At 54.4% G+C, this 13,757-nt stretch overlaps 1 protein-coding gene across 9 annotated transcripts in view; it reads left to right on the forward strand.

Moving 5' to 3' along the window:
- Positions 1 to 800: 800 nt before the first annotated feature.
- Positions 801 to 13,757, forward strand: part of KANSL3 (KAT8 regulatory NSL complex subunit 3) — a 28,121-nt gene continuing 15,164 nt past the window's right edge. For 7 of the 9 annotated variants that reach the window (XR_013958516.1, XM_080634528.1, XM_080634525.1 and 4 more), the window contains exons 1-14: positions 801 to 1,044; positions 1,719 to 1,889; positions 3,118 to 3,208; positions 3,313 to 3,498; positions 3,614 to 3,745; positions 4,055 to 4,171; positions 5,103 to 5,204; positions 5,338 to 5,409; positions 6,887 to 6,961; positions 7,402 to 7,559; positions 8,171 to 8,234; positions 8,712 to 8,912; positions 9,789 to 9,936; positions 11,123 to 11,200. Coding sequence is in view for 8 of the 9 variants with exons in the window: in XM_080634528.1 (XP_080490654.1) it covers positions 830 to 1,044; positions 1,719 to 1,889; positions 3,118 to 3,208; positions 3,313 to 3,498; positions 3,614 to 3,745; positions 4,055 to 4,171; positions 5,103 to 5,204; positions 5,338 to 5,409; positions 6,887 to 6,961; positions 7,402 to 7,559; positions 8,171 to 8,234; positions 8,712 to 8,912; positions 9,789 to 9,936; positions 11,123 to 11,200 (1,810 nt within the window). In the remaining variant the exon portion in view is untranslated. The remainder of the gene's footprint in view (positions 1,045 to 1,718; positions 1,890 to 3,117; positions 3,209 to 3,312; positions 3,499 to 3,613; positions 3,746 to 4,054; positions 4,172 to 5,102; positions 5,205 to 5,337; positions 5,410 to 6,886; positions 6,962 to 7,401; positions 7,560 to 8,170; positions 8,235 to 8,711; positions 8,913 to 9,788; positions 9,937 to 11,122; positions 11,201 to 13,757) is intronic. The other 2 variants (XM_080634524.1, XM_080634529.1) reach the window with 1 other exon arrangement.

Raw genomic sequence — 13,757 nt, forward strand, 5'->3', positions numbered from 1 at the left:
GGCCATCCAGCCAGTTCTTTATCTACCGAGTGGTCCACCCATCAAATCGATGTCTCTCCAGTTTAGAGACGTCTCCGTCCCCCTGTGTCCCTGTGTCCCCAGCTCTGTGTGTCCATGTGTCCCCATGGCACAACGCCCCCATTTCTGTACGTGTTGTGTCTCCATGTCACTGCATCCCATGCGCTCCCATGTCCTTGTTTCACCACATCCCCATGTCCTGTGTCCCCATGTCTGTATGCCCCCATGTTACCGCAACCCCATGTCCCTGTGTCCCCGTAGCACTAAGTCCCCCTATCTGTGTGTGCCCATGCCCCCAGACCCCATGTCCCCATGTCCCAGTGTCTCTGTGTCGCTGTCCCACTATCCCCATGTCACTGCATCCCAATGTCCATGTGTCCCAATGTCCTTATGTCCGCATGTCCCTGTATCCCCATGACCTTGTGTCCCTAAGTCTGTGTGTCCCTATGTCCCTGTGTCACTGTATCCCCATGTCCCTGTATCCCTGTATCCTCTTGTCCCTGTATCCATATATCCCCATTTCACTATATCCCCGTGTCTGTGTGTCCCTGTGTCCCCATGTCCTCGTATCTTTGTATCCCCATGTCACTGTCTCCCCGTGTCCCCGTGTCCTCCGCTCCGTTCCGCTCTCCGCGCTTTCACCCCCCCACTCCGTTCCACTCCGCCCGAATCCACCCTCCGCGTTTTACCCCCCGCGCGCACGCGCAGGACCCGGAGGAGGGGGTGTGTCCGCGCATGCGCAGAGGGCAACGCGGGGTGGGGGGGTTGGAGGGGGTCGCCGGTCGCGCCATGTCGCGGCGGTAGCAGGGCCATGTCGCAGCGCGGGGGGGACCGGGACCTGCAGTGGTCGGCGCGGAGGATGGGGACGTCGCTGCTGCTGCAGCTGTCGGCGCACGAGCGGGAGCTGGACCTGGTCTGCCTCGACCACAGCTACGCCAAGCCCTGGAGCGCGCACCCCGACGCCAGCGCCGCCCGGCCCACCCGCATGCTGTTCCTCACCCCGCGGCGGCAGCCCGGAGCCGGCCTGTGAGCGCGGCCTGCGGGCCGGGAGGGGGTCCTGAGGGGTCTGTGGGGATGAGGAGGGCCCTGTGGGGAGATGTGGGGCCTGTGGGTTTGAAGGGCTTAGGAGGGAGATGCGGGGCCTGGGGGCGCCTTATAGGGCTGAGGGGCCTGTGGGGGGATGTGGGGCTGAGGAGTGTGGGGGCAGGTTGAGAGACGTCCTGTGGGGTGGAGAGGGGCCCCCAGGGGTCTGTGGAGCAGGCTTGAAGGGTTATGTAGGGCTGAGGGGTTGCTGAGAGGCTGAAGGGGATCTTGAGGGGCCTGTGGGGATGAGGGCTCTGTGTGTGTGCTGGGAGGGGCCCTCAGGGCCCTCTGTGGGAGCTGAAGGGCTTGTGGGGGAGGTCTGTGGGGCTAAGGTACCTGTGTGGGTGCTGAGGTGTTCTTGAGAGGTCTGGGAGGGGAGAGTGGGGACCTGTAGAATTGGGACAAGTGGGGCTGGGCAGGACCCTGAGACATCTGTGTGGGGCTGAGGGTGTGTAAAGGGAGAGTGTGGGGCAGGGGGTATTCTGTGGGGTTGTGGTCTGTGAGAGAAGAGTGGGTTTGGAGTTCAGGGAGCTGCCGGGCTCAGAGCAGAAGCACCAGGATCTCTGGTTAGGGACCCTCAGTGCTCCCCTCCTCTAAAACATCCCTGTTCCCGGTAGAGAGGCCGATGTTCCCATCGATGTGGAGACGGTGACGCCGGTGGCCATGCCGCTCTATGACAACCAGAAGGCGCGGAGCGTGATGAACGAGTGCGAGCGGCACGTCATGTTCGCACGCACGGATGCTGATGCTCCCCCACCACCCGATGACTGGGAAGAGCACATCAACAGGTAGCACAGGGGAGCAGGGAAGGAGGTCTGGGCACTGAGCAGTCATCCAATCCCCTGTGTCCAACCTGGCCTTGAACACTGCCAGGGATGGGGCAGCCACAGCTTCTCTGGGCACCCTGTGCCAGCGCCTCAGCAGCCTCACAGGGAAGAGCTTCTTCCTTATCTCCATGATGAACTTCCTCTGTTTCAGTCTGAACCCATCACCCCTTGTCCTGTCGCTACAGTCCCTGATGAAGAGTCCATCCCCAGCATCCTTGTAGCCCCCTTCAGACACTGGAAGCTGCTCTGAGGTCTCCACGCAGCTTCTCTTCTCCAGGCTGAACAGCCCCAATGTTCTCAGCCTGGCTCCATACGGGAGCTGCTCCAGCCCCTGAGCATCCTCGTGGCCTCCTCTGGACTTGCTCCAACAGCTCCGTGTCCTTATGTGGGGACCCCAGCACTGCACACAGGGCTGCAGGGGGGGTCTCCCCAGAGCACAGCAGAGGGGCAGGATCCCCTCCCTGAGCTGCTGCTCGTGCTCTGGGGGTGCAGCTCAGCACACGGGGGGGTTCTGGGCTCAAGTGCACACTGAAGCTGGGTCATGGGGAGCTTCTCCTCACCCAACACCCCCAAGTCCTTCTCCTCAGGCTGCTCTCAATCACTTCTCCGCCCAACCTGTGTCTGTGCCTGCGATTGCCCCGACCCAAGGGCAGGATTTTGCCCTTGGCCTTGTTGAGCTACATGATGTTCACGTGGTCCCTCCTCTCCAGGTCCCTCTAGATCCCATCCCTCTGGTGTGTCACCACACCACACAGCTCAGTGTCAGCAGCAACTTGTGTCTAGTTTCCTCAGTGCCTGCTGTGGAAGCTGCTGGATTTTGTGGCAGAGGCTGTTGAACCTTTGCCTCACGCTTCCCATGAAACAGTTTCCTTTCTTTGGGGGCGATTGGGCCAGTGAGTTGTTGTGGATCCTCTATTCAGCCGTATTCCAATGTCAGACATGGAAAAGGAGGATATGTAGATATCCCACCGTGTTAACAACCTCCCTGCAGCTGGAGTCAAATCAGTTCGTGGTGGTCTTGACATTACAAACTGTTGTGTGGGAGCAAAAGTCTCTTTGCCTGTGGCTGTAGATCAATTCTGGAGCACCCAATACCCGGCTGTGCTGCCTTTGGGAATGGGCAGCAGCCTGCAGGACCTGGATGTCTGTGTGGCACTGACCTGTGTCTCTCCCTCTGGTTTTCCGATAGGACAGGCTGGACGATGGCTCAGAACAAGCTGTTCAATAAGATTCACAAGGCTCTGCAGTCTGACAGGCTGGCTCGCTTGGCTAATGAAGGGGTAAGGCTTTTCCTCCTTGCTTCCCTTCCTGCATCCCTGGATGCACGTGGAATGCCTCATCTTCCCCATCACTGTGTTTCTTTTTATGATTTCCTGGTTTTTAGGCTTGCAATGAGCCAGTCCTGAGGAGGATAGCTGTGGACAAATGTGCTCGGAGGGTCCGCCAGGCTCTGGCCAGTGTGAACTGGGACACCAAACTGATCCAGTGGCTGCACACAACGCTGGTGGAGACCCTCAGCTTGCCAGTGCTGGCTGCTTACCTGGATGCTCTGCAGACACTTAAAGGAAAGGTGATAAAGCAGTGCAAGGCCTTGCTGTCACTTACATTCTCCCTGTATAAAGTCATTAAAGGGAGCTGGTGGAGTTTTTATCCTTTCTTTCTTCTTTTCTGGCCCCTGGTTTCAGATCCCCACCCTCATCGACAGGATGCTGCTGTCCTCCACCACTAAGACAGGGGCAGCGGGTGCTGAGGCTCTATCTCTGCTGCTGAAGAGACCTTGGGACCCAGCAGTGGGTGTCTTGTCACATAATAAACCAGTGAGTACCTCTTGGGGCTTGCAGGGTGGGTTTCACATCAGCTTTAGTTGTCCTGTCTTTTGCTGTCTTCTTTCCACCTCTCTCTTGCTTCCTGGGCTCTTTTCCTCCTGCTTTAGACTTGCTCAGTGAGGGGGGACTCCTTCTGTAGGACAGGTTTTCCCCCTGAACTATCCTGAGGTAGCTTTGCCTGGGGAGAATGGGATGGATTAATGAGCTATGAAGATCCCTGTGCTTTGTTGTGCAGGCTGGGCAGGGAGGTCCCGGGCAGGGAATGTGCTGTCCCTGACACATCTCTGTTGAACTTTGTAGAGCAAATTGCCTGGCTCCCCCCTCATCCTGATTGCTTCCTCTGGACCCTCCAACTCCATGTTCCCCACTTCCCGACGGCACCGGTTCTGGCAGTCACAGCTTTCCTGCCTGGGAAAGGTTCGTATGGCTGGTTTTGGAAGGAGGGAAGTTCAAACTAGGCTGGGCTGCAGCGGCTCAGCTTGGTTTTTTAAGCCTTTGCTGCACCAAAATACTTGTTTGTGCTGAAAGCAGAGAATGTTGTCTGCCACCTGCACTTGAGACACTGCACAGGGGATGTGCAGTGTTCAAGGCCAGGTTGGACAGAGCCTTGGGTGACATGGTCTAGTGTGAAGTGTCCCTGCCCACAGCAGGAGGGTTGGAACTGGATGATCTCAAGGTCCTTTCCAACACAAACCATTGTATGATTCTAGATTGCCCAAATTCAATGCATTTGAGGTCTCTTGCTTACCAAAATCGTCCATCTTCATTGAATCATCAGCTGGTTTGGATTGGAAGGGACCTTAAAGCTCATCCAGTTCCAACTATGAAGAGGGACACCTTCCACTAGAACAGGTTGCTCCAAGCCCCATCCAGCCTGGCCTTGAACATTGCCAGGGATGGGGCAGCCACAGCTTCTCTGGGCACCCTGTGCCAGCGCCTCAGCACCCTCTTAGGGAAGAGAAGGTGGATTATCTTCTTGATAATCTTCATCAGTTCAGATTGTGTTGTGATTGTTAGTAAGGATTGATGAGTCTCCAATAGGAAGAGGCTGGAGGAGACTGTAGGTCACCTTCGTCTTCTGCCTGGATACAGGCTGCTCCTAATCAATGTGTCAGATGTAGTGGGTGTATCAGAGCCAGGTGAATGGGAGAGATTGTCTCTGTGGGGAATTCTCCATTTCCTCTGTTTTTAGGGGGATTCAGTTTCCGTGGAAGTGAATCCCAGGGGAAAGAAGGAGCAAGAAGCACAAGTTCATGCCCAGATGTCATTCCAGTCCATGCTAGTTGTTGTCAGTGCTCATTCTCAGCAGATCCATGATTATTCATTGACCTTCCCTTTCACCCCTCAGGTGATTCCCATCACCACCCACTTGCTGAACAATGGCAGTGGGGTGGGAGTGCTGCAGTGTCTCGAGCACATGATTGGGGCTGTGAGGGGTAAAGTTGCCGAGGTGAGTGCAGCAACAAACCTCTGCTGCTCCCATCCCACTCCTCCCCTTGCTGGAGGTGTTGTCCCACCCCAGGGCATTGTCATCCCATTGTCTGCCCCTCTCCCCTGTCCGTGTCTTGTTCTTTCCCCCATAGATTCACAGCCACTTCTCTCATAAGCCCATCATCCTGATCGGGTGGAACACTGGTGCCTTGGTGGCCTGTCACGTAAGTACCCGATTCCTTCATGTCCTCCTGCTTGAGGGCTTCAGTTCAGAGTTAGATTTCAATTGCTGCTGGATTAAGACTTTTTAAGAGGGGTTGTGCTTGTCCCTTTTCTCTTTCCAAGGCCTGGCTTTGAGGCAGATGCCCTTTCTGGTCCTGGGGGCATAGACAATTCCATAGAATCCCAGGTTGTTCATGGATCATCTGGTCCAACCTTTCTAGGTGAAACATGAGCTAGACTAGATGTCCCAGCACCCTGTCCAGCCAAATCTTGAATGTCCAATGATGGGGAGTCCCCACTTCCCTGCGGAGGTTATTCCAATGGCTGGTTGTTCTCACTGTGAACAGTTTTCCTTTTTTGTCCAGCTGGAATCTCCCCAGGATTAACTTCTGCACATTACCCCTTGTCCTATCCATGCGAGTCCTTGTCAAAGGAGAGTCTGCAGCTTCTTTGTAGCCACCCTTTAAGTACTGGAACGTGGCGATAAGGTCTCCTCTGAGCCCTCTCATATCAAGGCTGAACAGACCCATCTTTCTCACCCTTTCCTCACATACTGCCCATTCCTTGGATCATCTTTGTGGCTCTTCTCTGGACCTTCTCCAGCCTGTCCACAGCTTTTTTGCATAGCAAGGACCAAAACTGAACCCAGTATTCCAGGGGTGGCCTGATAAGCACCGAGTGGGACAATGACATCTTTATCACAGAATCACAGAACAGTTTGTGTTGGAAAGAACCTTGAAGCCCATCCAGTTCCTACCCCTGCCAGGGGCAGGGACACCTTCCACTAGAGCAGCTTGCTCCAAGCCCCTGTGTCCAACCTGGCCTTGAACACTGCCAGGGATGGGGCAGCCACAGCTTCTCTGGGCACCCTGTGCCAGCGCCTCAGCACCCTCACAGGGAAGAGCTTCTGCCTTGTCTGCAAGATCTTACACTTGTCCTTGTTGATCATCAGGTTCTCAGCCCACTCTTCCAGCCCATCCAGGTCATTCTGCAGGGTGGCTCTGCCTTACGAAGTGCCCACTGGCCCAGTCAGTTTGGTGTCACTGGCTCACTTCGTCTGTGTTCAGCTCTGAGGCAACAGCACAAGAGGGACCTGGAGCTGCTGGAGTGAGGCCAGAGGAGGCCACGGAGCTGCTGCGAGGGCTGGAGCAGCTCTGCTCTGGAGCCAGGCTGAGAGAGCTGGGCTGGGGCAGCCTGGAGAAGAGAAGGCTCCTTAAGGGGAGACCTTAGAGCAGCTCCAGTGCCTAAAGGGGCTTCAGGAAAGCTGGAGAGGGGCTTTGGACAAGGGCCTATAGGGACTTTGCCACATATAATGAGTCTTTTGACCCACACCACTTTTTTTTCCCCCACTCCTTTAACTCAACAAAGCCAGTCTAAGTATGGAAGGTGTTTCTGTGCCTGGCAGGACCTGGCAGAGCTGTATTTGCACCCTTGATGCACTCATCTGTTGAGTTGCTGGCTCTGGCTTTTTCCCCCCAGGTTTCAGTGATGGAGTATGTCACTGCAGTTGTGTGCCTTGGATTCCCCCTTCTCACCGTGGATGGCCCCAGAGGGGTAAGGACCAAAGGCACATGGAGCCATTTAACAGCAAGAGTGGGTACGAAGAGTCCTGTGTTGGCTTGTCTGTGCTATTACACAGGTTTGCTCCTTCCTGGGGTCTTACCTGTGGGGTCACTTGTTCACTGTGGCCTTTGGCCGTGGAGAGGACAACTTGGGTTGATTCATATGGAGCCTAAATTGCTTCTTTATTAACTGACCAGTGTGTGATGGAGTTGGGAATGTTGGGTTGAGCTATTGAAATGGCTGATTCTGAGGGCAGTGGGAATCTGTATCAAAGGCATTTGCTGGAGCATGGTGCAGCTCTGGAGCAGAGTTTCCTTTGGGATTGGTCTGGCTGTGTAATTCCCGCTGGGTAGCTTCACTTCAGCCTTATCCCAGGTTTGCTCCTAAGACTGGATTGGTACTTCTGGATTACAGTTCCTTTGCTCTTGCAGGATGTTGATGACCCCCTCCTGGAGATGAAGACCCCTGTCCTCTTTGTGATCGGACAGAATTCCCTGCAGTGCAACATGGAAGCCATGGAAGATTTCCGGGAGAAAATACGAGCTGATAACAGCATGGTGGTGGTGGGAGGAGCAGATGACAACCTCAGGTAATGCTCTCCCAGATGGATCCCCCCTTCCCAGGAACACTGGGCAACATCTCAGCGTGCTGTGCACAAATAAACCCCCAAGTTGGGTACCGAAACTAGATGGGAACTGCAGAAACATGCTCCATCAGGATCAGCTTTGCTGTTCCAAACCTGGAAGGTTGGAGAGAGGGATGATTTTCTGTGATAAATCTGTGTCATTTCTCCCAGTAAAGATCCAGGGTACAGCTTGGGATGACCCCAGAGCAAATATTTGCTCTTTCATGCCTCCCCTGCCTCTGGAATATGTGACTTTTGGAGGCTGTGCACAGAACTGGGGTGAGGGAGGCTGGAAGAGCCATGGAGGAGGCAAGAGGCTTCTAAGGTTTCAGGAGACTTGTGTGTGTTTGGGATAACTGCACCAAAACCCTGAGCAAGGAGTGAGAATGGAGTTGGGCTGAGGCTGGAACTGCACCCAGCAGCACAGACAAGGGTTTGGAGCATCACAGAAGTCTATAGTGGGGATAATCAGTAAAGAATAGGAAAGAAAGCAATGTGAAACTCTGATAGTGGGACTGAAGGCATGCTCTTGTGAGTGTGAAACCCAACGTGTTGACTTCCATCTTGTTTAACAGGATAAGCAAAGCCAAAAAGAAGTCAGAAGGCCTCACCCAGAGCATGGTGGACCGCTGCATCCAGGTAACCACAGAAATCCTCCTTTCACACCTCTGATCTCTAAACCAACCCTGTGCTAAAATGTCTCAGTGACCACAAGTTCTAACCTCACTGCCAGGCTTGGTTGGGTCGAAGGGAGTTATCTCGTGGGTGGGATTTTGAAGTGTCTCTCTCCTTTCAGGAGGAGAAACATGAGCTCCCTGGTAGTGCACCTTAAATAAAGAGTGGGTTTCAGGGTTGTCCAGTACCTCTGCCTGGGGAATGAAGCAGGAGCATTGGAGAAGCCATCCTGTTTCTCTCCCATGTGTCAGAAATCAGTGGGGTATGAGCTTAAATGAGAAGCCAAGCTCTGTCTGTAAGGTTTTAGAGTTTCTTTTTGTGGAATAGTAAACAGAGAGAGCCCTATCCCTTTGTCCCTTTGGGAATCTTTTTGTTTCAGGCTGTGAAGATGAGTTGATCAGACGCCTGCACAGCACTTACTCTGTGTTTCACCCTTCCTAGGATGAAATAGCTGACTTCTTGACTGGAGTCCTCACCCGAGCAGAGAGCCATTCAGGCTCTGATCCCCGTGACCTGGATGCAGAGAAGAAGAAGAAGCCCCGAGACTCCACCAGGAGGGATCTGTCCTTTGACCTGCCAGAAAGGAGCAGCAGACCTGCTTCCCCAGCAGCCAAAGTGCCTGCTTCTCCTTCAGGCTCAGAGGTGGGGGCTCACTCTGGGGTACTTTGAGCTGGGGAAGGCTGAGGTTGTTTAAAGAGATGCTTTTGTATCAGTGAAATATCATCAAATCACAGAGTGGTTGGTTTGGGTTGGAGGGACCTTAAAGATAGTCTCATTTCAGCCCCCTGCCACGGACACCTTCCACTAGAGCAGCTTGCTCCAAGCCCCTGTGTCCAACCTGGCCTTGAACACTGCCAGGGATGGGGCAGCCACAGCTTCTCTGGGCACGCTGTGCCAGCGCCTCAGCACCCTCACAGGGAAGAGCTTCTGCCTAAGAGCTCATCTCAGTCTCCCCTCTGGCAGGTTAAAGCCATTCCCCTTGGCCTGTCCCTACAGGCCCTTGTCCCAAGCCCCTCTCCAGGTTTCCTGTAACCCCTTTAGGCACTGGAGCTGCTCTAAGGTCTTCCCTTTAGGAGCCTTCTCTTCTCCAGGCTGACCCAGGCCAGGTCTCTCAGCCTGGCTCCAGAGCAGAGCTGCTCCAGCCCTCGCAGCATCTCCATGGCCTCCTCTGGCCTCGCTCCAACAGCTCCAGGTCCCTCCCCAGCCCCAGAGCTGGATCAGGGCTGCAGGGGGTCTCCCCAGAGCCCAGCAGAGGGCAGGGTCCCTTCCCTGAGCTGCTGCTCACGCTCTCAGGGTGCAGCCCAGCACATGGGGGAGTTCTGGGCTCAAGTGCACATTGAAGCTGGATCGTGGGGGTCTTCTTGTCAGTCAGTGTGTTGGAAGAGGGAGGTGAGGGGAATCCTGAGGCTTGTGGTGGGCGAACAGATCTGCTCCGTGGAAAGGTTGTGCTGCTACACTTAGGGTTCCAATTGCTCCTTAGGGACATGGGGGTAAGATGTGTTCCATCTCTTCAAGCAGGACTTGTCCAGCAGCCCCACTTCAAGCCCGAAGACCAAAGTGGCCGCTGTGTCCTCGCTGCAGAAGCCCAGCCAGATGGGCCCCACGCAGCTGCTGAAGAGGCATGTGCCAAGGCCAGACACTGTCCTTGCACACAAGCAGGCCCAAGGTAATGCCCTGCAGCTTCCCCACCCTCTTCCCTCTCAGCAGCTGGAGTTTTGGTCTTTCTCTGTCATGATGTGTGTAGGTTCTTGTCTTCTGAGTCCTGTCTTGAATCGCAAGCTTCCTGTGGCAGCTTTCCCTGCAGCTTGGCCCCTGTCCTGTCATCTGATGGAGGGTTGGAATTAGGTTGGAAATAGTGTTTTGGCAGAAGGGTTTTCACTTGTGGCTGACCAAGTCAGCACATAGCCACACTTAATTCTTCACGTGTGAGCCCCTTGATGGTGTCTCAGCCTTCAAGGCTGCGTGGGAGGGAGAATAAAGGTACTCAGGAGGCGATCGAGGCTGGATTGTGACTGGAACACTGGGTTTGAGTAATTGCAGAGTCATCTTGCATCAGATGGCAGTGCAAAACCTGCTCTGAGGAAGAAACCAGCTTCAGCCATGGGGTTTTCGTCCTGTTGGATGCTGATTACAAACTTCAGCTTCAGCCCAATGGTGAACACTGAATGCAGGTCATGGTGGTGTTGATGATGATGCCTTGTGGTGAATATCATCAGCACCTGGGGAGTAGTTCTCCATCCTCCTTTCTCTCCTTATTGTCTCCTGCGGCAGTGTCACCCTCCACATTCCCTAAAGTCTTTCTCTGACTCCAGGGGGAAGTTGTACCTTAATTTCTGAGAGCACAGACTAAAGGAATCTGTTCTTTTGTTGTAGCTGAGGAAGTTCCTATCACACAGGAGAAAGATCTGTGCAATGGGATGTGTTGGGGCTGCCTTGTCATGCCAGGAGCCCTGGGGCAGGGTGGCCTCTGGCCTGTGTTTGGTGGCTGTAGCTGTTCAGGAAGGTGCTGGCTGGTGTCTCCCAGCTTGGTGCCACTGCTTGGCCAAGCTAACTGTGCCTCTCATAGCCAAGCCTGCTGTCATTCCTGGGTGCTGGACCTTTTCCTTACGGCTCTGGGGATGGAGAGGGCTCCTGCTGTTGGAATGTGCTCTCTGTGAAAGCTGGGATGGAGCCTGTTGTAGTGTGGGATGTGCTGCACTGCTGTGAGGAGCAGGAGGTTGGAGTGTCTCCGTTGTGCTCTGTGGCTGAGTTGTGTCTGGAGCTCTCTGTGTGGGTGCCAGTGGTGTCCCTGGAGCTGTGTGTCCCCTCCAGAGCCGGGCTGTGATACTGTAATTCTCTCTGATTCGTTTCAGCTCAGTTTGCTGCTTTTCTGAAACAAAACATGCTGGTGAGGAAAGCTCTTCCTCCTGGCACCTCTTCATGTCTCTTTGGTGAGTATCTCCTCACTTCTTCCTGTCTCTTTCTCTGTCTGCCTCCTTCTCTCTGTCTCTGCTACCTCCTTTCATCCTCTTCCTCTCCCCTTGCACTGGTTTGGGGATGTGGCCCATCGTGTCCCCTTGTCCCCCTGCTTCTTGCTTTCTCACTGCTGTATTTGAAGCTAAAGCTCATGGCTTCTTGCTACTTGAGAGCATTAACTTCCCCTGAGCTCTTCCCCTCTCCCAGTGGGTACATGGAGCTGTGGAGGCTGGCAGTTGGTTTGCTCTGATGGACTAAAGCTTTGTGACTGATGTGGTGGCATTTGTGGTTGTGAATTTAACCTGTGCTCCTGTGTTGGGGTTGAGGGGGGATGTGAACAGCAGCCTGAGAGACCGTGTGTGTTGGTGGAGCATCCCAAACACATAGGAGCAGAAACAAGTGACATGGAAGGGGCAGATGTGGACATGTGGAGCAGTGGTGTTTGTCAGAGAAGGTTGGAGCAGAGAGGCCAGGGAGAGGGATGGCTTTGGGAAGATGATGATGGGGTGGGAGAGGGATGCTGTCTGCACCAGGAGACACAGAGTGAGCAGTCTTTAGTCCTGTGCTATCTTGTGCTGGAGCACACGGAGGGGGGTGTGTGTATATGTGTGTGTTGCTCTGAGGGTTGGGGATCGAGGGGTGAGATCCACAGCACATTTAAAGAGATGTTTTGCCATCCTAAAAGGCAGTGACTGTGTGGATCTGGGATTAGGAGAGGAGGAGGAGCTGAAATCCAAGCCTCCGGGGGGCCGTGGTGTCATCATGTGAGCTGTTGGTGTCAGTTCTCCTATTGGGTGACCCCAGGATGCTGAGAGCATTGATGTGGGTGAGAATTGGCCTCTCTCCATAGTTCACTACTGGTGCTTTCAACTGGAGGAGGCAAACCATAGGTGCAGAGAAGTTGGTGGTACTTTGGCACATGGTGTGGAGACTCCAAGGATACAGGTTCCTGGAACACTCCCCAGATAGGCCAAACTGCATGTGTACAACTGTGGCAACAGCTCCTGAGGCAAGGATTGACTGGGCTGGTTGTTGTAAAGGTTTCTTTCTCCTTTCAGCCTTGTTTAAAGGTTTCTTTCTGCCTTGAGCCTTGTTTTGTGCCCTCCCCTGTGTGATGAGGTTGGCCTGGAAGCACACACACAGCCCTGTGCTTATCCAGAGTCCTCCCACCCAGCATCTGCTGGGAAGAGGAACCACACTGGATGTTCCTCTGCCAGTGGGGATGTGTGGAGAGGCTGGCACCAGCCTGGCCTCTGTTTTGATCAAAAGCAGATTGAGACCTCTGGGCTTGTTACTACATTGGCTTGGATGAGTGAGATGTGAGGTAGGAGCTGGGGTGCGCAGATGTGGGAGTGGGATGATTGGGCACGTTCAAGGCCAGGTTGGACACAGGGGCTTGGAGCAAGCTGCTCTAGTGGAAGGTGTCCCTGCCTGTGGCAGGGGTTGGAGCTGGAGGAGCTTTAAGGTCCCTTCCAAACCAAACCATTCTATGCTCCTTCTGAACATGCAGCCCCAGTGTGAGCAGAAGTGGGCTCCTCTCTCCTGCAGTGGGGACACAAAGGGGCGTTGGGTCATTGCTTGCTTTGAGGGGCACCTGATGCCACTGCCTGTGCATGTGCCCTTTCACTGTCCTGCTTGGCTGGTGGCACTTTGGGGGGTGGCTTTGGTGCCTGTGGTCTGTGCACGCCTGAGGAGGTCTCTGGATGGTGATTTGGATCATGCATGTTTGCAGGAGGGTGGGAGGCACAGGAGTGTTGGGGCTGGTTCAGCCTGGAGAAGAGAAGGCTCCTTAAGGGGAAACCTTAGAGCAGCTCCGTTGCCTAAAGGGGCTACAGGAAACCTGGAGAGGGGCTTGGGACAAGGGCCTGTAGGGACAGGCCAAGGACAATGGCTTTACCCTGCCAGAGGGGAGGCTGAGATGAGCTCTTAGGCAGAAGCTCTTCCCTGTGAGGGTGCTGAGGCGCTGGCACAGGGTGCCCAGAGAAGCTGTGGCTGCCCCATCCCTGGCAGTGTTCAAGGCCAGGTTGGACACAGGGGCTTGGAGCAAGCTGCTCCAGTGGAAGGTGGCCCTGCCTGTGGCAGGGGTTGGCGCTGGGTGAGCTTTAAGGTCCCTTCCAACCAAATTAACAGTGATTCTATGATGTTCGGCTATGGGGATCAGGGCATGGAGCTTGGCACTTACCCTGGGGAGAGGAGTGGCCCCAGAATACTAGGAGTTATCTCACATGCAGGGTTTTGGCCACAGTTTTGTCCTACACCCAGTTCAGAGGTTTATAGGTCATACACAGGGGAGGCTATAAATACATACATAGACACATGCACATCTATATTGATTGTACGTAATATATCCATATTTATCTATATCTAAATGAAAAGGTATGTGCATCTTGGCCCCTGGGTTGTTGAATACCCAGCTTGGACACTCAGGACCATCTGGAGCAAGAGACTTAGCTGGCCCAGCAGTGGTCTGCAGGAGCTTTGCATGGAGAGAGCTAGATGATCCTACCATGGAGAGCGCATGGGCAGGATGTG

This window comes from Psittacula echo, assembly GCF_963264785.1.
Source record: "Psittacula echo genome assembly, chromosome: 25".
Classification (NCBI taxonomy): domain Eukaryota; kingdom Metazoa; phylum Chordata; class Aves; order Psittaciformes; family Psittacidae; genus Psittacula; species Psittacula echo.